At 35.6% G+C, this 26,566-nt stretch overlaps 1 protein-coding gene across 4 annotated transcripts in view; it reads right to left on the reverse strand.

The window, feature by feature from the left end:
* CUL2 (cullin 2) overlaps positions 1-26,566 on the reverse strand; it is a 45,037-nt gene that overhangs the window by 7,204 nt on the left and 11,267 nt on the right. For 3 of the 4 annotated variants that reach the window (XM_042888642.1, XM_042888641.1, XM_042888643.1), the window contains exons 5-19: positions 23,173-23,278; positions 20,218-20,300; positions 17,329-17,415; positions 12,597-12,693; positions 12,386-12,496; positions 11,353-11,515; positions 10,105-10,229; positions 8,449-8,556; positions 5,153-5,212; positions 4,646-4,774; positions 4,471-4,557; positions 3,808-3,960; positions 3,344-3,421; positions 1,955-2,021; positions 1,403-1,605 (exon numbers count right to left, since the gene is read on the reverse strand). In XM_042888642.1, coding sequence (XP_042744576.1) covers positions 1,403-1,605; positions 1,955-2,021; positions 3,344-3,421; positions 3,808-3,960; positions 4,471-4,557; positions 4,646-4,774; positions 5,153-5,212; positions 8,449-8,556; positions 10,105-10,229; positions 11,353-11,515; positions 12,386-12,496; positions 12,597-12,693; positions 17,329-17,415; positions 20,218-20,300; positions 23,173-23,278 — 1,657 coding nt within the window. The remainder of the gene's footprint in view (positions 1-1,402; positions 1,606-1,954; positions 2,022-3,343; positions 3,422-3,807; positions 3,961-4,470; positions 4,558-4,645; positions 4,775-5,152; positions 5,213-8,448; positions 8,557-10,104; positions 10,230-11,352; positions 11,516-12,385; positions 12,497-12,596; positions 12,694-17,328; positions 17,416-20,217; positions 20,301-23,172; positions 23,279-26,566) is intronic. The other variant, XM_042888645.1, reaches the window with a different exon arrangement.

Below are 26,566 nucleotides of genomic sequence, written 5' to 3' on the forward strand. Positions count from 1 at the left end.
CTGTGTAGCTCAGATACAGGCAGAAATACGTATAATTTCAATGTTTAAGCCACTGACTTTTTCAATACTTAATATGATAAGCCATATACAGATCAGCTCTCAAATTGCTGGATGGAGCAGAAAAGAAGCAGAATTAGCAGACATGTTTGAATAACATTTAAGTTAAATAACCAGAAAGTGCTGTGGTAAACATTAAAAGGTGAAAGGGTTAGAAAGCTATAACATTCCATCTTCAATAACATATTCATAAGCAAACTAGTAAAACCATATGCAACCAACATAAATAAATGTACATCCTTTAAATAATGGGCAACTTTCTGAAATTACAAAAAATCTCACAGTTTTCTGTAATAGCTCCCAGTGATATATTTCACCCATGGTTTAACAAACATCTTCCCAACCACTGTTCCAACCTGAGCTCATTTCTAAATATCTGAAGCATGTCCTATACTTCAGTCAAGCATCAGACGTTCCTTGTGATCCCACTTTCCATTTTCTAATATTTTCCCGGATAAAAAAAAGCAGCTGTCAGAGGACCTTTGGATTTATTCTTGTAAGGCATGTGAACAGCTTATCAGTTTCTTCTGCTTGATACTGTCTAAATAACTCAGGCTTTCTGGGCTAGCTGGAAGTGCATGCTAAAGTTTGTATTGTATGCACGGGTACCTCTATAGTGTTTCATACATAACAAACTTCTGCCCTTTGCTGTATGGGAAAAGAAGATAAATGATACATTACGCAAATAGTACTGGAACTGCATGAAACACGTGGAATGATAAGAGTCTGGCAAAACGCAACAAAAATCCTCTCACACGAGCCCTCCTTGTTCTCTGACCTCCTACCTCCTCCTCCTGTAATGTATCAGCAAGGAAGAATACGGCTGCTGTTACTTTTGGTCTCTTAATGCCAGATTTATTTTAAAGATTACGACTCATTGCTATACCAATCAGGCTCTTTCCTATGGTCCTACAACTTTTAAAGACAGCTATGCAAAGGGTTTTCTTCTCCAAGAGTAGTGCATCAAAAGCCACACAGATGAAATTCAACAGAAACAATAAACAGTTCTCACATTATTTGTAGCAGACTCTGCTGTTAGAGGCAGAAGAAACAAACAGAATTAAAGAATCACAGAATTGCAGGGGTTGGAAGGAACCTCATGAGATCACCCAGTCCCATCCCCCTGCTAAAGCAGGTTCTCTACAATAGGTTGCATAGATGGGCATCCAGAAGGGTCACAACCTCACAAATACTGTCTAACTTCTTCCTGTCTCTTTCTTTATAAATACAGACTTACGATTGTAAATAAGACAGATCAAAACAAATTCTGTATTAGAAAGACCTCAACAAACAGTAGAACCACAACACTGAGAACACAAAACATTTTTATATCACTGCTGCATACCTTGTCTGAGTCATGGTTGATCATTTTAACGTCAAGTAAGGATTTGATAGTTTTTGTCAGTTCCTTCTCATTCATTTGCGTACTGTCCTGAAGCTCCTTATAACTGACAGTTTCACTGTTGTTGAAGGCAAGCAACACTGCCATTTGGTATGTTGTGACCATGGCTACATAAGGTTTGCACAAATAATTCATTTTTACTTCACCTACAATGATACAAGCAGTATTTTGTAAAGCGGCTGAATGCAATGAAATATAATCTGAAATGTAACTCACAGTTCCAACACACATGTCCATTACATACATATAAATTGAGTTTTCCCTGGATTTAATAAATCACAGATAACATAGGCAAGTTTACAAAACATAAACTTGGGGAACACTAAGCTGCAAATGTTAATTATTTTACAAAATAAATTACTTTATGATGCAAAAACAGTCAACTGACTTAAGATGCAGCATAACGTTCCTCTTTCAATGTTTATTACCATTTGAAAAGGACATCCAACAATTGTCAGTTGTATAGAGCACATTTAGCAAAGCATTTATTTTTACCTGTACAGAGATAATGTAACCAAGTAAGCTTCCTTCCACTAAAATGCTGACTGTAGAATAATTCAAACTGCAAAATAAAATGTCCTTCAATTAATCACACAAACTTATAATAGTTTATTATCACACTACCACTCCAGTGAAGAAACACTGGTTTGATGTTCAACACATTGGATTCAGACATTGGTGATGATTGGTGCTGAGTCTATCATTGCATCTTCCTTTGAAAGACAGGCAATGACTGAGCAACATTTACCAAACTACTTGAGCAAATTAACACACAGCTTGATGACTAAATAGGAAAAATTGCTGAGACATTCATACTCTGAAATCCTAATACACTGTAGCTAAAAGCAGTCTTATGAAGTATTAACTACTGAATCCAACAGAACTCTTTGGAGTTTCTAGCAATCAATCTCATTATATTTTATTATTTTGTTTGTTCCAATTCCATATGAAAACATATTTTGTGACTTTCATTTCCCATTTTACTGATTTTTTCAAACATCCCTCAAAAAATGCAAGCTTTTAGTTAACAGGTATTTCCACCAGTCAGCTACACAACTCTCAAGTTGAATCTCACCTTATATTCTTCTACATATTTTTAAGGGATAATTTCAGAAAAGCAAGCTTGAAGGGAAGCATAACATTAGTCACTTTTCTAATTTGATTTTCAGGCTAGTTATAATTACACAAATGGCAAACATCTCTGAACCACGATGTCAACAAGAGTTCTTGAATTTCTGCAGCTAAACTTGCAAAACTTGGAAACCTACCAAAATCATTTTCCACAAAGAAGCACACATTCATGACTTAGGAAATATATTTTCAAAGTTATACTGACAGCAGAAATTTATGAAAATTGAAGCATCCCCTACTTTGACAGTTTTCAAAATTAACTTTAAAGAAGTATGCATGCATGAATCTTGACTTCAAATGAAATCTGGTCTGTATGAAACATGGCACAAGAAAGCTGTATCCACAATTTAATCTATTTAATAATACTTCGTTTAGATTATATATATTATTTAGATAAAATACAATTTTATCTAAAAATCAGGATCTTATCTAAAATATTAGGAATTAGCTAAAAGTCAAGTAAGTTCATCTGATTGCATTTACTAGTATCTTCCTCATTAATCACAAAGTAAAAAATAAATAAATTAAGGTTACAGAAATGCATACATAGAAAGCAGTAAGTCATCTGTGTGATGTTTCCAAATTTCATTTGACTGAAGAAAGAGGATCCACGAATTACAAACAAAATGAAACAGCTCAGGCTTTTGTCTGTTAAAATGATCTTGGTGGGTTTTTTAATGTTTTTTGTTTTTTGTGTGTGTGTGTGCTCTTTTACATTTCCACATGTTTACAAGAAGCCTCCTACTAACCTACCATCTGTACACTTTTTTCCAGTTCCTGAGGAATTGCAAATGTAGAAGAAGGAGCCTGAGTTAGAGGCCATGCACCTGCCTAAGGGTATCAGGAAAAAAATACAAGTATTAACATTTTCATACCATGTATACTTCAATAAAAAGTAAAACACTACTGAACAGATTTACAGTGCATACTGTAATTAGACAGTAACTTAAAGTAGCAGTTTTACTGGCCCTTTTTTAATGCTAATATCCCCCAGTAAGATCTTAATTCAACTTAAAAAACACATGGCGTTTTACAGCACTACTCGTTAGTATGCTAACAAGTTAATTTTAAAAAGACAAACTATGAAAGCAAAGTATTCCACACTGATCACAAGGTGTCATACGAGAAGTACTTCTAGTTAGAAAAATATTTCACTTATTATCAAAACATACAAATGAAATACGAATAACTCAACAGTAATAAACATACATTAGTACCTGTAGAACATATATCTGAAAACTAATTCCCAAATCTATAATTGTGTCCTGGTTTTTGATAAAGTTGTTGAATTTATTGTTGAGATCAGCACTAACACTCATGTCTGTATACATTCGATGAAGCTTGCTGGTAAATTCATAACCACAGGCTTGCTGTGAAAAAGAGATTGTTAACAAGTTTTATTGTGAAACAACATTTATTATACAAATAATGCACACTCATACATTTACTACTCTGACAAGAAAATCTAGTTGGCAGAAATGTTAAAGTATTTAACAGTAGTTATAATAAATAACAAGCATTACAGAAGAAAACTATCAAACTTTTCTTAATTCCACTTTTTATTCATTAATTTGTATAAACAACTGTATTTTTAAAAAGATAAAGCTGTTTTAGGATAGGTGCTTTTCCAACATAAATATGAGGTATTTAAACACACTTTATAAAGCTATTTCAAAATTTAAAAATAAAATGAAACACCTCAAACATATGAAGGATATTTCACCACATGTTTTTCATACACTATTTAGAAATTAAGTTTTCCTTTTGACTACTGGAAATGTAATCTACTGATTGCTAAGTTATCTCTGGCACCCTCTGCTGCTCCCTCCTAACATTACATACTCTTTTACTATTTTGCATTAGAACAGTGTTTACATTACCTTTAGTTTATTAATCATGGCTTCTTCAGAGTCCATAGACATAGATAAACCATGAATTAATCTTTTTGCCAACATTCTGGCATAGAACTGTGTGGAAAAAAAACAGCTATAAGGATTTTTTAAAAGCACAACCATATTCTTCACATATTGTTTACATTTCATTATTGAGAGTTACCTTTTGGAATACATCTTTGTCATCAATGTACTTGAAAACAGTAATGAAACTTGTAAGTTTGTCTTCTACTTCGTTCTCAGTCATTCCTTTTGCTGACTTCTTCAATAAGTTGTCACAGTACTTGGCCAGCTCAAGTTAAAAAAAGAGAAAACAAACCCAAACCTACTTGTCAAGCTTGAGAAAATACATATGCCAACATACTCTTAAACTCTACGTGAAAGTAATTTCATAGTCTTCTACACAAGCTGTGCTCATGTGTAGAAGATAGAAACTAGATCCACCAAAACCACAAAGTCTATGCAAATATTAACAGAACCACTTTTTTTTTTTTTTTTGCATACCCCCAAAACATGTATGTGTGTATGGGTTAAGTAATCACTACTCAAATACTTTCATGAGCATAACTTAGTAAGAGCAATGGATATACATGTGGCGGTCCCTAATGCCGACTCATCTAACAGCTGTAAAGAAGTATTACTACATTCTACAGTAATACTAATCACTTACCAACTCAGGTGCTTTGCAGACTGACTTGGGCTCCCTGTAGTTAACAACTGATGTCAAAGCCTAGACGTGAATGTAGAGAAAGGAAAAAAATAGAAATGACTTGAAACCTAATACATGGAAATTTTTTAAAAAGCAAAAAATGTTCAGGTAAAGAACATTCCCCAATTCCATAAAACTCAAAAAGACAAAAGGATGATAATGAAAGAAACAAGTGAATGGGTTTGGATTACTGCTGTGTGAGAATTTGTTGAATATTTTTAATATGGGATTTAAATCAAAGTGGAGAAAGGAATAGAAGTTAATTAAAAAAAGCAGGAGAGAGAATTTGGTTTCAGTTACGAACTTAAACATAGAAGTATGAAGGTTTTAGTACACAGCAAGACGTGTGGTTTAAAATAATGGATGAGAAAAAACTAAGGAATGTAGAAAAGAGAAACTGCAACTGCAGCAGAACAGCAGTAGTGACTTCTAAGAGAATATGGCTTGATGTGAAAAACATACTTGGTGTGCCCATGGCAGTAAGAAAGGAAAACTATTCGGGTTGTTAGATGTTTGTTGCACTAAAGAAAAGAAAAAATATTGTTGGGGGTTATTACGTGAAAACTTGAAGCAGTATAGTAAAAAAACATGGCAGTTGAAGATAGGCTGAATATGAAGAAATAGAAAAGGAAAGAGATAATAGTTCAGGATTGGAAATTGCATGACAAAGGTATAAGGATCATAAAGATTAGGTTATAAACTACCTATCGTATTTCAACTAGAATTTTAAATTAATACTGGACCAAAAATATTTCATTATCACAGTTCATAGGAATTAGTTCCCTCTCTGGAAGGAATATTTAATGTGTTTTGCATCTTTAGCTTCAAAATTCAGTACAATTTAAAGTAGTACAGAAAAAATTTCCTTAAATTTCCATACCATGTTACAAAAATTGAAGTCCAAATGAACCTATGCAGAAAATATTATTTCTATTATTATTACAAAGAAGAGCTGACAAACAACTTTTTTGTACAAAGCCTCAACATTCCAGTATTTGACAAAGTCCCAAGAGTCCCTGTGACATAAGAGTGAATTATTTAATTACAAATACAAAAATCTGAAGTTTAGAGCACTCTCTTGTAATGATAATGGAGACAACATCAGCAATTTTCATACTGATCATGGAAAACTGGCAACAGATTAAAATCTTAAATATCTATTGTAATAAAGTAGAGCAAAGTAAAGAAGTACCTCAAGAAAAAGTATACTGCCTATCTGCCAGCAAAAGTAGCCGTCAATCTCATATTATTCCACCTCCCAGTAAATGATTAATTGCAATTGAGATGCATGAGAGTACTGAAATAAGCACGTTTAAAAATACTGAGTAATTAATTTCTCAATATCACAGATACAGACAGTTACCAATGATTTGATTGTTTACATATTCATCACTATGTCTTCCCAAACTAACCTTGGCTGAAATTCATCTAAAGCTTTGAATAAGACTCTATAAATTCCTGCTACTGTAAAAAGAGTACCACAAAATAGTAATGAAATGTATGTATTTGGTAGCTTAAAATTATAGATAGGAAGTTAATAAGTTCACTCTCCAGGAAAATACAATGATATATCTGGAAAAGTAAAAAAAATGGATTAGATAATGTGTTCTTCTTTGAGAAGGAACCACTCAATCTCACAAGAATCCAGGCATATTTTGCACCATCAGTCTGTTACAGAAATTATAACAATTAGTAGTGTTATCTTTAGTATCTTCATAGCTACGCATTCCACAAAGAAGTAATGCAAGCCTCTTTCCCTAATCATGCTTATTTAACTTCAACTGTAGTTGTCTCTTGGAAAAAGCTAGTTATTGTGATCAGCAACTGAAGTAATAACAATTTTTAGGTAATCTTCGTAGTTAGCTTGCACAGAGTGTCTAGAGGGACACAAAAATCATCCAAGGAATGGAACATCTCTCCTATGAGGACAGGCTGAGAGACCTGGGACTGTTAAGCCTGGAGAAGGCTGTGAGGTGACCCTATAGTGGCCTTTCAATATCTAAGGGAGAGCTACAGGAAAGAAGGGGACAATTTAACAGGGTCTGTTGTGAGAGAACAAGAAGAAATGGTTTCAAGTTTAAGGAGAGTAAATTTCTGTTAGATATAAGGAATAAGTCTTCTATAGCGAGGGTGGTGAGGCACTGAAAAAGGTTGTCCAGAAATGCCGTGGCTGCCCTGTCCCTGGAGACATTCAAGGTCAGGCTGGTAACTTCAAGGTCATCCCTGAGTAACTTAGCTAGCTCTGAATGTCCCCGTTCACTGCAGGGGAGTTGGACTAGATAACCTTTAAAGGTCCCTTCTGACCATGATTCTATCTACACAAAGCTGCTCTTTAAAATTATCAGCACTCAGAGTTTAACCATTAAAGAAGCAAATACAAGTTCAAATTTTATGTAAGAATTATCACAGAATCATTGAGGTAGGAAGGGACCTCTGGAGGTCACTTGGTCCATCGCTCCTCCTCAGTCAAAGCCACCCACAGGCCGGTTGCCCAGGCCCACATCCAGGCAACTTTTCACAAAGCCTCTAAGGAGGAGATCCCACAACCTCTGCAAGCAAACTGTGCCAGTGTTACATTACCTGAGCAGTACAGAACTGCTTCTTGTTGTTTACACAGAAACTCCTGTGTTCCAGTTTGTGCCCATTGCTTTTTTTTTCTTTCCTCTGGCACTGAGCGCTACTGAAAAGAGCCTGGCTGTATCTTCATTTGCATCCTCCTCCCAGGTATTTGTAGACATTGATAAGATTTCCCTGAGCCTCCTCTCCTCAAGGTTAAGCAGCCTCAGCTTCCTCAGCCTCTCTTCAGAGAAGACAAATCCCACTCCCTTTACTGTCCTGACAGAGCCCAGTGTGTGGAAGACCATGTCTCCCCTGTACTGGGATCCCCAGAACTGGGCACAGTACTCCAGGCGCAGACTCAACAATGTTGAGTAGAAAATTGCCAAATGTCTCAGAGTTTATTTTCTGCACTTAAATTTACATTAAATGGGTCAGCTCCGCTTTTGTGTTCTGCTTTTTGATGCAAACATCTTCAGTAAAATTTCAATAAAATGTTAAGCATTAACCTGGTTTCCTTTGTACGTGTATTTTTCCCAAACACTGAAAGTTCTTCTGTGTTTCAATTTTAGGCTAGAAAAACTACATGAGAATGCTACCAGTAAGCATGCATTGGTACCCCAAAGAATTCTGATGTGCCTGAAACAGGCCTCCACATTTTGTTTTTCATGTTTTCTTTGTATCTTGGAAGTAAAAGTTACCTTGTCAAGGGCACTCATAAAGTGTTGATCACCATTCAAAACTGTGTTGATGAGCTGAACAAATTTACTATGTACTTCCAAAACCGACTCCACGAACTGAGTTGGCATCTAAAAAAAAGGCAAGATAATACAGAGAGCAAGTTACTAAGAAAAGGAATATTTTCTATACACAAACATAGTTATAGCTACACTGGTTGTATTGCTTTTTCTAACTATTCCTTCTGATACAAGTTAAAATCACTGATAATAAAGTCTCTGAGTGGATTGATTCTGAAGTGTCATACTTCTGCACTACTGTTCTTGAGCATGTTTAGAAAACAAAAATTACATAGCTATATTTCCAGCCAATAATATATTTGAGAGTCTATACAGCTCTCATGTTCTGTCATCTTTTCCATAATATTCTCATATCCTCTATCAGCATTTTGAAAACTGCTAAGACATAAATACAGGAATTGAGTGAAAAAGCTGCTGGAGTTAGTAAAATATTTCTTTTCCTATATACAGATCCTGAAGATAGAAAGCGGGATGAAACCTTTCAACTTTCTTAAACATAAGTTACCAATCAAATTTAGTGTATCACATTTCAGCAAAAACATTTTGTATGGAAAAAATTAATGTGAATTCAAGGAGCCCCTACACAAACAATACAGCAGGCTGCAATATAAGGCTGTGTAATGTACTCATATCACTTCAGTGCATTCTCAATGAAAAATGTTTTGATGCCAAAGCACAAAGCAAGACCAAGGATTTCATATTTTGCTTTTAGCAATGCAACGCTGCGAATAATCATCACTCTCTTGGATGTGTATTCATTCCCTTGTGTAGGCAGTATTCATTTGAAGGAACATGCTCAGTAGATTTAATTTCTTGAAAGCAAAAAAAACTCCTAAATACTTCAATCCATTTTCAGAAGGCACACAGAAGTTACAAAAAGTACATAGACTCCTGTGGAGTTAACAAAAGGTGATTTACAACAGCTACTATCTATGTATCTTTATATACAGAACCACTGAATAGCCAAAGTAATTATCCTTTACAGATCTAGACATCAAAATGTATAAATGTACAAATATAATACCACGCTTTTTCTCCCTAAACAGTAATACTAGAGGAACAAAAATCAAATTGCATAATTTAAATGCACATGAATTGAAAAAAAAAAAAAACAACCAAACACTTTGGTAGAACAATTAAGCTACCATATTTTCAGAATTCAAATGCAAACATCAGACCACAAAAATACTTGTGAGAAACACAAATCAGGACAGGATGCCACGTCTTTACACACGACACACAATTAAACTAAGTGGTACTGATGACTGCTATCACACCAGATCAACAAATGCCACTGACTCAGGCATAAAAGATATACATACAAGAAAAGGACCTACTTGCCATAACAGCATTAAACAAGGAGTAATGAAAAGTATCTATTCGTAGTTGCTTCTGGTTAGATCACAACAATCAACTCTCAGGATAGATATGTGTTGCACAGCTAAGATTGCTGATTAGAAACTACAATTTATCCATAAACTTCCAAACCAATTTCATATAGACAAAATTAAAGAACATAATAGACTAAAAAGAAAAAGGTAAGCATTTCATTAGGAATGTTAATCAAATAGGCAATTCCAGCTGCCTAAAAAAACTCACATTTTCCTGAGAAAGATTGCTGGTTGCTCTAAGGCCCTCATCATGGATATGGTTTTGTAGTTCCTGAATCATATGAGGTAAACCACTTGACACAGCACGAAGTAGAGTATACATATTTGCCATGTCTGTAACAGAGACATATTTTATTGAATATGTTTAGAAACACTAAAAATCAACACTTAATATAGAATCATAATTTCACACAGAACTTTCGAACACTGAAACAACAACTGCTTTGAAAAAAAAGAGAAAAACCAACATACACTGAATCACTGACAAAAGAAAAGGAAAGCATAGGGCGAATACCAGTATTTACTGCCACTGGGGCTCCCTTATTCTTCCTACACTGCTTATCTAGGACAGACTCCAAGAGTAGAGGTAGCCTGGTAAGGTACTATGCTGGTAGCAGCAGCTGACTACGACTAGTTCTGATGTCTTCTTGACTTTATATGTTCTTCCAAAGGTGGCTTGAAGTTTTTCTCTGGTTAGAAAACATGTAAATAAGCAACTGCTATTTTTATTAATTTTATGGAAGGGGAAAAAAAAAAAAAAAAAAGAAAAAAAAAAAGACTGATCAATTGTGCATAACTGTCTGGAATATGGACACTATTACCATATACATTTTCAATTTAACAGTGAAAAATAATTTGTTTCAGATAATAGATAGCATCCTTCATACAAGAATAACTATTCCTTCATGGCCAGAAGGCATGGAGTCAACAGGAAATGTATTTTTTATTTTAGTTAGGAGGGAATATAACTGTAAGAACATCTGCTTCTGCAAAAAGAATTTGGGAGGAGAAGTCATAAAAGATTCAAGACAATAAAAGTGACTATTAAAAAAAGCCAAGGTTTACAGTCCTGACCTGCCCAGTAAAGATGAAGAAATCCGTAAAGACAGAGCCATTGGTTTACAAATGAAAACACAAGCATAAAATATTCTACAGGACATAAAACTTTAGTGTCTTTTTAAACTGAATAAGGAAAGGAGAAGAGTATTGTCCAAAAGAAGACATGTTAGCAGTCAAGTGGAAAAAGAAGGTCTTGACTATATCTTTGGGAGAAGGATAATGAATTAAGCAGTAAAAGATAAATAGCATTTGAAATTTCATTGAGCTTTCTATGTAAGTAATATATATTATTTGAAAATGCTCACACTAATCAAAGGTCACTAAATAAAGCTAATTGCAAATGCTAAATGAGTAAAACAACAACAACTCCATGCTTTTTGAGATCAGTGAGTCTTACCACTTCTCTTCTCTTGTCTGATAATATTGTGACATTCTGCATGTAGAAACTGCAAGTGATCAGCTACCATTCTCTGCTGGCACTCATGAATCACTTTACCATATGAGCTGGGATGCAAGTATTTCCGACACCGCATTTCTTCATCTTTCAATCTACCTAAAACCTACAAACAAGTTTTCAAGCTGAGAGTAGATGAAATATGAACAGACAGTGTAGAACCATGAACAGTATAAATATGTAGAATAAGAGCCACAAATAACAGAAGGTAAAAAATACTTGGCCCAGGATGCTGAAATATTAAATTTGTTCTTTTGGAACAGGAAGTTCAGACTAGGCTCAGACACTGCTAGAAGTCTAATAGTTAAACTCTTAGCCTGATCCTGAATCTCATCTCAGGTGTCCAAGCGTTAGCTTATGCTCCTTACAATTACCAGCAATCTCACAGCCTTCTCAATTCCTTTGTCTTCTTATGGAGAGCAGCTTTGCACTGAGAACTCCCTAGTCTCGTATTAATTTCTTCCTTCTCAACAAAAGTACAAATAATTTAACGACAAACTGACTACACAGATCACAACGCAAAATAAAACGAAACCAACTTTGGAATACACAATTTGAAAAAAGGCTCTGTAATTAATCTGCTATAAAATCCTCCTTAACCATTATAGTACTAAAACTTGTACCTTATACTATTATAGATGGAAGTAAAATAAAGGAATTTTTGAGGAAATATTTGAGGAAATAACAAAAATAACAATGACCACTTAATGGTGTTTATTTTAAAAATCTATATTTATTTATTTTTACGTTCCATGCAACTGATTTATGATTTGTTATAAACTATTTTGAAGCTATCTATTCATAGGCAAAGTTTGTAGTCTAAACTTAGATAAACCATACCACCAAAATGATCTCAAACTGCAAGAAAGCAGACAAGAAAGAACAAATATAGGAAAATAACAGCGAAATTCTGAATCAATAATGTACTGATAATCTTAGATTTTAGTTATTGCATGTGTACGGAAAAATCTCTTACCTTCTCCATGTATTGTGAGCAATTTGATTCTTGCAATAAATTTGAAGCTTCTTGTTTATAATACTCCCCTGTTTCATTCAGAAAAGGACACTCAAAAATTTCCTGATAAAACTAAAAAGGAAATTTTTTTTAAAGGCTAAATAATGGCAAATAATACATAAGCCACATTAATATTCACAATGAAAACCATAAATCAGGAATGTGTATCTACCTTTAGGGGCAATTTTTTCTTATACTGTTCAACATGAACAAAGGAGTTAATAACCCCATGGATTACTTTCTGGTTTGGATCTTCTCCACAGCGATCACTGAAATTAGCAAAACAAACATTCATGAGAATGCAATTATGTAGCATAATTAATTGGATAGCAAAATGAATTAATTTAGCAGTGGACAGAAATATTTTCCACTAAATTCCTCTGCTTAAAAAGAAAGATAAATACATAAGTACATAAAGATTATCTTTAAATAAATAAATATGCTCTTCCTTCTCTCCAATAGATGTTGAGATGGCAATTCATAACCCTTTACCTTCCCACCCCTGCCAAAGAAAATCATTTTTGCCAAGCACAGTATGTTATTTTCTGAATATCTACTACTCAATCAACATGCAGATATCAAACAGAACAATATACTTGGCATGACTTTTAACTATACATTGTAAAAGGAAACCCTACATTTTCTGGTCAATTTCTTAGCTTCAAATGACTCAATTCAAATGAAAAAAAAAGTTTTCCTTAGTTCCATTCAGTTGAAAACAAAAGTAATTTTAAAAGTTTTATGCATACTGGAAGTATCAATATCCAATCTTTTGCAAAGACTGAAAATAACAGACCCTCTCATAACAACCAAGGCACTCTTGAAACATAAACTGTTCTAAAAAAAGGCCACCTCACATACACCTGACAAAGAAATATAACATATTCCTTAATTTACACTTATAATATAAAATGTAAATGTATATATACATGTATATATATACATATGTATAATATAAAATGTAAATACGATTAAAAAATTTATGTTTTTCAAAGCGTACATAAGTCAGTAGTTGTAATTCCATTTCTTAGATTATATATGTAAATATATATACATATATATTTATAGATATACTAAGAATCTTACCCAGACTGCACTGAAAAGACAAAGTCAGTTCCCCAACTGCAATCCTGTGATTACTACAGGAAAGTCAGTTACTTAAAATTAAAAGGAAAAAGAAGTAAAGCCAGCAAAAAATACTTCAAACCAAAACACTGACATACATCCATCTAGGTTGGGGTGGAACCAAAGAGAAATTATCTTGCTAATTTCATTTTGTTTTGGAATTGATAGAATCAATGCAGAGGATGCCCATAAGCTAGGGAGGTTTAACAGGACAGCCACAGGCAGTCATGCTGTGACAAATACCAGATCACAGTCCCATGTTCACAACATTATGTTTTTCTTTTAAATACTGCTGCTTCCTAAGATTTTTAGGTTTAAGCTTACGGATAGGCATTAAGATTTTTTTCCTACCTCCCATAGGAGATAGAATGGAGGTTTCCTCTGTTGCTCGTAGCTGAACCAGCATAATAAATCTGAGTTAGTGTACACGTAATCACGCGACGCATTCTTTCCAATGTTCCTTTACTAGGTTTGGTTTCCTGATGGCAGAGGTGGCAGCTTGTCACAGAAGGGAAGAAGTTCAAGATCATGACTCGGAACCACTTCTACCCAAGAGGAATCTACCAGCAGGGTTAGCTACAGGATGCATCAAATCTGAATACAAAAAATACCAAGAAGTGCAGAATCTACAAAATTAGGAGTTCAGCCTATTAAAAAAGCTGGGCTTTGTCATGAAATGGTCCAACCTGCCTCTAGCATGCAGGGTACTGGACCTGAAAAGATGGATGCAAGCAATCTAGGAGGATCACAGAGCGTGTTGAGCGCAGCTCTGCAGAAAAAGGCTTGGGTTACTGGTGGACGGCATAAGATAGCAACATGCCCTCACAGCCCAGAAAGCCAAATGCATTCTTCAAAAAAACTCATGACCAGCAGGTCAAGTGAGCTGATCCTGCCCCTCTGCTCTGCGCTGGTGAGACCTTACATGGAGTACCGTGTCCAGATGTAGAGTTCCTCAGTACAGGAGAAACATGGACCTGTTTAGTACATCCAGAAAAGGACCACAGAAATGATCAAAGGAATGGAATATCTCTCCTATGAGGACAGGCTGAGAGAGCTGGGGCTGTTCAGCCTGGAAAAGAGAAGCTGATCTGAGTGCAGCCTTTCAATATCAACAGAGGGGCTGTAAGGAAGAAGGAGACAGACTCTTCAACAGGTTCCATTGTGAAAGGACAAGAGGAAATGATTTCACACTAAAAATGGAGATATTTAGACCAAATACAAGGAAAAAGTTTATTACATTAAGGGCAGTGAAGCACTGCAACAGGTTGCCTTGAGATGTGGTAAATGTTCCACCCTTGGAGACATTCAGTATCAGGCTGCATCAGGCCCTAGGCATCCTGATCTGGCTGTACATGTCCCTGTTTTTGCAGGGGAGTGGGACTAGACCTTTGAAGGTCCCTTCCAACTCAAACAGTTCTATGATTGTATAACTTCCTAGTCCAAGTGGTGGAGCCAGTGAAGAGAGCTGCACTGCTGGACCTTGTAACTTACCAATAATGGACTCGCTGCCCATGTGAAGGTCGGGGCAGCCTTCACTGCAGCAACCACAAGATAGCAGAGCAACATGGCTCTGCAGCCAAGAAGGCCAATGGTATCCTGGAATGTGCATTAAAAAAAAAAAACTATGGCCAGCAAGTTGAGGGAAGTAATCCTCACCCTCTTCTGGGCCCTGATGAGGCCACATCTGGAGAACTGTGTCCAGTTCTGGGCTCCCCAGTTCAAGAAAGATGAGGAATTCAGCAGGGGGCCACAAAGAACATTAGGGACCTGGTGCATCTCTCTTATGAGGAAAGGCTGGGACAGTTTAGCCTAGAGAAGAGAAGATAGGACTTCATCACTGTTTAGAAGAAAACTAAAGTACAGGAACTAAATTGATAAAGCCAGGCTCTTCTTCCTGCTACCCACCAACAGGACAAGGAGCAATGATCACGAACTGGAACACCCAAAGTTGTATCTGAACATTGAAGAAATTCTTTATTTTGAGTGTGATAGAACACTAAAAGCTGCTGCGCAGAGAGGTTGTACAATCTGCTCCTCCATAGATGTTCAAAACACGCCTGGATGCTGTGCAGTGTATTCTAGGGAACTTCCTTTAGAAGGGGTTTAGTCTAGCTGATCTCTAGAGGTTCTTTCTAAACCCTATGATTCTGTGGTTTCTGTGATACGGGTGACAAACACAAGAAACATTACATTAACAGTGGAAAAGCCAGTTTCCCCCTATGCTCATTTTATTTCACAAACCTTAGCCTATGCAGATGCCAGAGAAGATGGGGCAGCAAAAGTTAAGATAAGGAACTTGAAAGGTCAGTTTATAATTTGGACAAAGTTTATAAGTGAAGGAGGAAGACACGGCTTCGGGCCCAAACTGAAAGAAAGAAGAGAGGTTTTAGAAGCAGAGGCCATACAGCATGCTGACAATATAGGAAAATGAATACAACAGGGAACTGGCTTTCTTGGGAATAGCTGGTAGTACACTATAAAAAGAAGCAGGAACTGAAGTCTGCTTGTGAACCAAGAGGACATTGTCACTAATCAGATGAAAGATACAGAACAAAATTCTTACAGTCAGGAAAATTACACACTACTCAATTCACTTGATAACAAAGCTTGCCGATTTTTACAACTTTAATAGCTTAACTAAGATCATATTTTCCTGCCATAAAAAGCAGAACTGCCAAAAAATATTTAACAGACAACCATGCTCCCAGTTCTTTTTTCCTTCAATACTCACAGAATTTTAAGCAGTTTAACATAAGTTTCCTCAATGTGTGAGCACTAAACATTTGCAGTAAAGTTGTTGCAAAATTTATTGACAGAACTTCATAGGGACCGTATCTGAAAAGCCACACAGTTTCCAAGATAAGAGTATGTCTCTTATCTATCATTCTATGACTCTCAAATGGCACTGTGCTCCCAAGAATTCACACAGCAAATGGCCAGTTTCAGAAAACGTGACAGGAATCTCAGGTGTTACAGAAAGTTTAAAGGACTACCGCGATGGGAGGTGTAGTGATAAGAAGATACTGAACACTAACAAGGAACTGGTGACCCATCAATGTGAATACCCATTCCGTATATTCTGTAGTTGGTGGCAGTCAGCAGGCAATACAAACACATACTGCTACAGAAACAGCTGCTGCACAATTTGAAGTAGGGATGTCACAGGTAAGGTAGGAAGGAATGTATGAATAATGTGGAGAATCTAGCTAAAACAAGGAAATAGAAACAAAATCTCTTCCAATTCTGATTATCTAGTTCTTTTTCTCAAAAATGAATGGAGAAAACAACAAAATAGAAGTTCAAGACAATTGTACTGTTTATGTTTAAGGCTTTTTTAGCCTTAAAACTAATAGTAACAGTGGAAGTTTAACATGTACTGACTGTACAGTTTATTACTATATCCATTAATAACATATATAAAGGAAAGCATAAAACAATAAATACTGTATTCATTAAAAGATGATTCCATCACAAAAAGGAAGTGTTCTGCTGTGTCAGACCAATGGCCTATCTAGTTCAATTAACTTCAGAATGCACTGTAGACCAAAAGAGCCTGTTTGGGATTTTTTTTTTTTTAATAATTTATTAATATCCAACAGATTTTAGGTGAATGACAAATATATCCGCTTAGACAGGAATAGGTTCAGTTAGTTATAAAGTGTTAGTTGTCATTAGTAGAGAAGCCTCTTCTGGTTAGTCTGCACTAATCACACTGTCATTTGAGCTACCACCTGAATAGCTTCCAAATTATTTAAGAATTTCATGATGAATTTTCTCACAATTCAAGATCTTGTCGGCCTCCTGTTGTGTTGAAACAAAAATGCTTAAGTTGATATTCAGCTTGACTTGAAGAAGGAGTGCTTGGGCTAGAGGGAGGGGGAAGAAAGTGTGTTATATTCAGAACTCTATTTTAAGAGAAGTGCAGTCAGACAAGACAGGCTTAAGTGATGTAACAACTCTCTGCTGTTCAAGGAGGCTAATCCTGGTCTTTTGCTCAGTCATGGCCTTCTGCATCTTTCTTGCATGGCTCTGACACTTACGTAGTTCTCTGCTCAACTGATTAATCATGACAATTCAGAGAAATATTCAGTGAAGATGGTTTTCTATCCCATTAACTGTTGAGTCAGTTCAGTAAGGTATTAGGTAAGCACCAAAGTCAGCACAAGAAAGGTACTATGGTACAGCCTGCTCTTTTTCGGCACCAGCATACTCTTAGATCAATTTAACCACCTTGTTCAGCTGGATCATAAATGATTCAATATTAATTTTAATGTAGAGTGTACTGCCAAAGTTTATACCTTCTATAAAGCCGATGTAGGACTTCAGTCAGCAGTTTTTAGAAATTCCAGTTCTATACATTTATACAATAAACACTGAACACAAAACTTATGACTCTAGTTCTCATACCTTTTCCAGTACAGTGAAAACGTACTTTTATATACAAACATGTGACTAGTCTGTTGGCTATTAGCTCTGCATACTGTCGTGTACAATGCAAAATCTTTTGTTTATAAGAAGCTCATCCATCCATTTAAATTCCTCTTCTGTAAAATAAGTTTTAATAAGTTAAACTGTGCACATGTTTAAGTTTTGCTCTGAAGAAAGCATCCAACTAATAGATTTCTAATTATATATGTATTAGTACTCGTATTAATTTTATTATTTTATATTATTTATGTTAGGCAAATATCATGCATATTCTTGAACTTCTGACAGATGCACCTTCTGATATCTGTTCCTTTAAAGCCTTGGTTTAATCTCTGATTTGCTTAACTCAATGGTAAAAGGCAATTATCATCTGTTTGCAGCAAAGTCTTGAAAATTATCTCTTGTAAACCACACTGACCAGAGGATCAATAGCAAAGAACAGCAACAAGAATACTACATACTAAGGCAATCTTCAGAACACAAACAGCGATGCCTGTGTTTCATGACACCAGGAAGTACACCTATAATACTAAGTTCTCTTCTACATGGTTCTTTCTGGAGCCTGCTTTGCAGGGGGGTTGGTCTCGATTATCTCTAGAGATCCCTTCCAAGTCCTACAATTCTGTGATTCTGTGACCATTCACACAACACGCAGATCACAAGTTAGCTAAAACAAAGCTAACACAAATGGATGTTTTGAAAAAGGAGATGAAGCCATAGCAAAATCAAACTGAAGAATTCTTAGGAAGAGAGGAAAAGAAAATACAGAGCCATTATTTTAGATAATGACTTAAGTTATATTTTAAAAAAGTTTGAAAATGTTCAACAAATAGCATTAACAGGATACAGTCTCTTAAGGACTAACACCCTCTGAAGCTATTGACCTAAATACTCCTGGCAAGGTCTGCAGTCAGGCTCTAATTAATTACATAGCACTACTTTTAAGAGGCATCACATATCTGTTTCAACAAGTTTTAAACAGATTTCTGTTGTCACCTCCCACTGAAATACATAGATTGATCCAATGAGTGTTCAGTGTCACTGTGCTTGATGTAAAAAGGCAGAAGAATTTCCTTCAACATGAATCAGGGAATCTTCATTTAGTAAATACAAATACGTAATATAATTATTACAGTAAACATATAAAAGAAGCTGTTTTAGCACTGATAACGAAGCATGGTTCAACAACTGAAAGCAAACATGTACTTCCTGATATCAGAAAAACTATCTGAGAAGAACATGATGTCACTTACTAAATAGTCAAAAAATTAGTTTAGGAAGGAAAGCAAAATATGATTGGAATCAGTTTTCTCATGCTTCATGAATACAGCTTTTTGGCTGACCCAAGTGCACATTCAAAGCATCTCAATCAGCCAAAGTAATTCATTCTTTCAGTTTATGCATATTAGCCACATCACCTAAGCTAATTAGGCACGCAATCATTGCAGTCATTAAGCAACTCCAGAGCAGCTAACCAGCAACAGAAGTGTAGAAACTGATCGAACTCAAAACTACACACAAATACTTGTATAAATAACACATGCTGGGATAAATAATCAGAGAATTTGAAAAGATCTTAGAGGAGTTAAATAGCATAAAGATTTAAAATCAGAACTTCAAAAGCTGCAAGCATTTCATGGGGATACTACAACTGTATCTATTTTGGAATTAGCAGGGACTTAAAGCATCAAAGATATTCACAAATAAACTCCCTAAAAATCCAAAAATAATTACTTCCATTTCACAATTAAAGTCAAGCACCAATAGTGTTAAGTCACTCATGTGAATCATAGAAGCTCAGATGTTGCAGATAAGCAAGAATTGCTCTGGGTCCCATTTAAAGCAATTCTGGCTTCAGCAAATCCTTGCGTAACAGCTTATGTTTACAGACAGCACAGGAACCAGAAGCAGTAAGCACCAGATGGAAAAAAAGTCAAAAGGCATTCTTTGGGCCCTGGAGAATTATTTCAGCTATTCCCCAAACCTATTATTAAGACAGGTAGCTGAAACAAAAAAGATCACTGCTTTTGGATTACAATGAGTGAGCTTTTTTTCCTATTGAAGCAAATAGCAATTATACAGCTACACGTATAAAAGCTGACAGAACAGCATCATCAGCTAAGAAGCTGCCTTTAATCAAACTGAAAATAATTTGATCAGAGTCCACAGACTTTTCAAAATAAAGCAATACAACACCCCCACAAACTGTAAAAGCAAAAAAAAAAAATCCAAGCACTCACTTTTTGATTTCTCGGAGGAGCATTCGAATAAGGATGGCCTGTAGTGGCTCAATCATTAATTTTCTCCACATATCAAGAGCTAGCTGTGAGGACATAACATCACAAGTTTACACCAGTTAAAAAAAAATATATATATTAAAAAAATAAATAAATAAATAAAGATGGATGAACTCTCAATTCCCCAATCAAGATTTAAAAATTAAATCATTAGATGCCCTCCTGTTCTCGTCTTGTACTTCTCCTAGTACAAGAACTACCGAGTGTCTGGAGCACTTACTGGGTGTTTGAAGTCATGCCCATACACTCCTCATACATACTTCCAGCATGTCTGGAATGTACCATGTTACATACTCCAGAAGCACTAAGCAAGCTCGTGCTCTTAAATAAGACAACTGAAAAGCCCCTAAAGTTTCTGTTTCAGCATCACTCAGCATGTGCTCATGAAACTTCAGTGCAACAACACTCCTTCTATAAAATCTAAATATTAGACATAATTTCTGTAACTTTCTTATAAGACTGAGAACATAAAATAAGCTTGTTTACTCTTGGATAGAGAAAGGACAGTTACCCAAAAACAGACGAATGGTAACTTCTTTCATTTTAAAGTGAAGAACATTGAAGACTGCCTTTGGACAAAGCCCCTAGAGGAATTCAAAGATTAGAAGACAGCACTATATTAAAAGGGAAAATGCTTTCAAAGCAAAGACTTGACATATTTGGCCAATGCCTTGCCAAAAAGGTCAAACGTGAATAGTTTTTTTTTGTTTGTTTTTTGTTTTTTGTTTTTTTTTTTTACTAAAGGGACATGGAATTTGCCATAAACAGTGCTATAATTTAATGTGCTTTAACTACTGGAAGGTAGGATCTGCGCTGCTTTCCAGAGCAAAGGAAAAACTGCCATAAATCCATTCCTATCCTAGTAATGAACAGAGGTGAACATCACTATCTCAAGATCTAAAATTTACCCAGCACTATTACAGCTTACAAAGATAGTATTTGATTGAGAGAAATGGAAGCAATAGTGGGCAGCAAGATTAACAAAAGGTGGCTGGTAGAATTTCAGACATCAGCATCCAGAATGCCGTCAAAAACCATAGACTGCCTGCTGCAGTTTCACAACCTTGAATGTCCACTTAACCTATTCAAATTCTGAGCTATGGATATACTGTCCGAAGAGCAGTTTCTGGTAAGCTTGAAGACAATTGTGTCATCACCACTCCCCCCTACTCCCACCCCAATCTATGACTCCATAAATGAGAGGAATACTCTCAGAAGATGAATTATCAAGCCTACTATTCGTTCTCTGAAAACATATACTAGGGCAGAAAGTGTGGACAAAATGCAAACTAGCTACTACTATCCTTTGGGAGATAATAAAAAATAGACCAGGACACCAACTCTGCATTCCAGGAACATAGTCCAAAACCATTCCCAGCCCCTGAAACAGTAAAACTAACTGCTCTGCACAGAGCTAAGAACTACCTCCAGCAATGGTGAAGGAGTCAGCTAACACACAACTTATGGAAATCACAAATGTTTAAGGCATTATCAAGACATCACAAAAAGTGAGGCAATATTCACTTCCAAGCTCTAACAAACCTTTACAGACGCCGTAAGTTAGCAAACTGTGCAGACAGCACAGGTAGAAAAGAAGTAGTTCCTTTTCTAAACTGCCTCGATCTAAAGCATATCATGCTTCTGGTGTTTTTCCAGGCCACCCCCAACCTGTCAAAAGATTAGCAACTTGAACTGACAGTGTCACCTTCTTCAGCATAAAAGATGCTTCCTCAGGCATCACAATCTCTCTACTCTCAACAATGACAGCAGAGATCTCCTACTTGAGGCAATGAAATCCAAAAGCTAGAAGAACAGTGATTTGACAGGCCAAATAAAAAGTCATTCTTCACTTCTCTAAGTCAGGAGAGGAAAATATTTGCTTCTCTTCTAGAGAAAAACACAAAGGTAGAGAGAAAAGGGGAAAAAAAATCCACCACCATTAAAATAAATTACCTACCTACCATTGTGTACATACTTGTTACAGATACAAGGGGGAGAGACACACAAAGTATTCAAAAGCAAAGTTTATATTCAACTGCATTTTGGACTACGGTTCTACCCTAGTTCAAACTGAAGAGATACTATCAAAATCTCCTTAAAGACAACCAGAATCATTCTGTTTCAATAAAATCTGTGGGTTTTGTTTTTGTTTTTGTTTTTTTTTTTTTGTTTTTTGTTTTTGCAACAGGAAATTTTTCACCTCATTTTCTTTCATTACTCAGCTACACAGCTACAACAGTAGCCAAGAAATGACAGAAAGTATGTACACCTCACTTCTGCAGAGCAGAATTGCACAGTGTGCTATGTCAGAATGCACTACTACCAAACTACCTAAGCAACTGTGGGCATCAACGCATTTATGTTTACTTCAATTACTTTTCTTCATTGTTTTGTTTTGATTTTTACATAATCCCTTCTTGCACAACACTTAATTGCACTGAATGTCCACTTCTTCTAAAATCTGAGCTGCTATGGCTGAATTGCTTCGACTGGAAAATAACACAGTTGCTGTAAAAAAAGCTGTTACACTTTGCAACATCAAAAATGTAAGTCTAGAACTAATTTTTCCAAAGTTGATCAAAACAGAAGCACTTCATAGAAATGTTTTCTACATGATAACGCCACTTTAAGAAAAATATATTTTATTCAAAAAATGATCTATATTATAACATTTTGAACTGAAGTTCTCCAACAGTACTCATATTTGATTTCCCTCCATACAGGTCTCTTTTTTTTTTTTCTTTTACATCAAAAATGCCATCTTACTTTCAGAAGGATTCCATGCTTACATCTTCTACTTAACTATTCAGATTCCATGACATGGAGAAGTCAACATTTAAAAGAACAAAGCTGAACATGTAGTGCAGCAAAATAGAGTTCATTTTCTGAAATACCTACCTCTCCTATTTCCATCAGTGGTTCATTCATATCCACACCACCATAACCATACTGAAGATCAGCTTCAGTCAATTTGTTCTTCTTAATAAACTGTGTGTTGAGGTACCTAGTAAAAATAAACATATTCCAATTAAAACACAGAAAAAGTTAAGCTAGTAGTTTTTGAAAACAAATTTGGAACATCTTTACATCAGAAAAGACAACTACTTTCAAGCAATGCCACTGCTACCTGCAGGAAATTCTTCTAATGCAGACTACTTTCATTCTAATGCACTTTATACCATATTAAAGCAACACTGTGAAGAAAATCAAATACTAAACAACAGCCTGCATCACCGTCAGCATTTCCTTGGTATCCAGTGCAGGTGTTCAAGGAGCCAGTGTTTCAAACTAAACAGACATATTGTATTTGCACTTACAAGTTAAACTCCTAAATCCCGAACAGCCCATACTACAGTGATGATAATTTCTTAATTTTTTAGTGTAGAAGAAAGTTCTTGACTATTATGTTTCACTTCAGGATTTTTTTCATTAGTTGTTCTATTGTTGTCATTGAAGTAAAACATACACTTCTACCTATTCTGTTCATTATTTTGCATTTCTCTCAGTCTAAAATATTATTTGTTATAATGGAGTTTAGGCACCACAACTCACGCAATCATTACTTTTTCCACTATTGCAGAGAAGTCATTATCTATGTAAATTATGAATGCATTTTCTACTTGGAGAAAAAGAAGAAAAAGCAGGTTATGCAATCCTGGCTAACTTCAGTATCCCCAAAGGGAACATACAAAAGAGCAACATTATAAAGATCACTGATTACAAGAACAACTTGAAAATCACATTAAATTATTGAAAATTACATTGCCCCAGCCAAAGCAACACAAAGAACAACGTACAAAGAACACAGAAGGAAAGACCATCAAGCTAAATTTATTCCTTTCATTTTTGTTTTCCAGGCAGTATTCAAAATTATGTTCTCAACATGTATACAAAAAAAAAAAAAATATATGTTGACAAAGGTGAACTCAAAGCATTTAAGGGAATCTCAGCTACTGGCCCTTCCAGTAGCACTCAATGACAAAATCTGCTGAGAAAAGAAAATGCCTGTCATTCTGGGACATAATTCTTCTCACTATGGCGCTACGAGGCCAATTCAAATGCTAAGACACACACATTCACTTCTCATGAAATACATGCTACAGTGACACTCCTTTCCCTATCTTGAATTTTTGTGGATTCCATAATCCATACACATTTTTATGAAGTAGCAGTAGTCTAAATAAAATATTTACAGTAATTGGGTAAACACAAATGAGAACAGACTGACATAGTCCAAAACTAACATCAATAAATTAATTTCGTGAGCAGTTGTATAGAAAAATGTTATGAATGCCTAATTTTATTGTAGGATTTACTATCACATGTATAGTTTACTTCAAACAAATAAAGCTCCATACACAACTAGTAGTTTCGAGACGCCTGGCTCCAGGCACTGAAAAGACATGAAAAGACTAACAAAGTGCTTTAACTGATGCACATTTTAGAGGCTGTATCAGAATAGTGACTTCTGAACATTTCAGGCAGGAAGGTAAATGACAAGCAATGAAGACAAGGAGAAGCATACTATGAAAACCTTTAAACATGAAAGAACTGAGGGTACCAGAGCATCAAGAAAATAAGGACTTGTGATAATGCAGTGGTGACAAACTAAAACACTGAGGGCTAATCTATTTTCAGACTCCAGAGTACCATAAAACACTAAGCTACCATCAATAATCATCACGAATTTTAAATACTCGTCTCTGTGGAAGCCCCACAGGTTCATACAAAATTTGTGTGGACATGCTGAACAGCCAGAACACAAGCCTTGTTTAAGTAATCAAGTTTCTCAATTTTTTTGTTCATACTAAGAAAGTCAGCAGCTACCATTCCACCTTTTTCCTACTATGCCAGCTAAAACATCAAGTCCTGTGCTCTCTCTTTTCTCTTCCACTGTTACATCTTGTCAGCAATTTTAGACCAGGCAACCGATCCATCATGAAACTAACGCATCCACAAGTAAATAGATGAGTTTAACCTACATCAGGCACTTCTTGCAGAACTACTTGATTCAGCAAAAAGGAGGTGGCAAGAAACAGCCAGGCAGAATCACTCTTTTCACTGGCTCAAAAGCACTGAAAACCTGCTTGCCATTATTTCCTTCCCTCTTCCCCTGATCTTAACATCAACTCCCACAAGCTTTTATTTGCACGAGCAAATAACAGAAAAGATGTGCAAACAGCATAACCTCACATTAGCTTCTCCACTGAAGTGATAAACTATTTTTCACCTTGAATAACTACTTGAAATTACTTCTAGAAGACAATCCAAAGGGTTTATTAGGAACCTACTGTGGAAACAAGGACTGAAAATAGAAGAAAATACCACAGGCTCTTAGTAGTATTGAGACAACTTGCATCTGAAACCCTGATCCTACAGCTCAGGACCAATTCCTTAGAAGTACACATGTGCAGGCTTATGCTTTACTGACTAATCAGGAAAAACAGCCAACAAGGTAAGAACACTGATGCTGGTTACCTTTCAGACTACCAGTGATACGTTTCAGTATCCAAACCTCAAAACACAACCACTGAAATTCTTCTCCAGATAGAGGTGATAAAGTCTGTAAGAACGTTAAAGGACTCTACACGTATTTGACAGAGGAATACCAAAGAACAGCTCTGTGTAAATTAGCAGTTAGTGTCAGGAAAATGTCTGGAAAACACAAGCATTTTTTGTGGGGAATTTTTCAGTTATTAAGAACTTAGAAATGAACTGAGAAGTTCTTTTGTAAGGATTTTAGTGGAAAAAAAAAACAAACTCCAAATATTAATTTACCAATTAAAAGGGTGACTAATGGTTGGGATAGATTGCCAGGCTACAGAGTAACATTCATGTACTTGGTATTTTTAGATCAACTAAGGGCAGCAATCTAATAACAGATCACTGTTCTAAATACAGTGACCACGCTCCCAAATCAATGTTTTCACATCACAGTGGCCTACAGTGTCCTTGGGAATACAGACTATACAAAGGCTTGTCAGAAGAATGAGAGGGAAGTATTTTATTTTTTAACATGTTACTTGGTTTTAGTGGTTTGAATTAAATATTTCTGATAAGAAACAAATATTAGCATTGGCAAAGCAGACATCATGAAATTTTGCCCACACGTAATCAAACCTAGACTGTACCTGTCTCAACATCAGAAACAACAAAAGGAGACTATATTAGAAATGATAGGAATCATCCTGGATAATTAATTTAGTGGTAATGAGCAAGGCACAGAAAGACCTACTGAAGCACAACGGTTGTTTTTTCCCTCCCCTTTGTTCTGCTTCGATCACTATATTCT

Source organism: Lagopus leucura, unplaced genomic scaffold, assembly GCF_019238085.1.
Source record: "Lagopus leucura isolate 7727_CA_CO unplaced genomic scaffold, USGS_WTPT01 Super-Scaffold_100157, whole genome shotgun sequence".
NCBI classification, from domain to species: domain Eukaryota; kingdom Metazoa; phylum Chordata; class Aves; order Galliformes; family Phasianidae; genus Lagopus; species Lagopus leucura.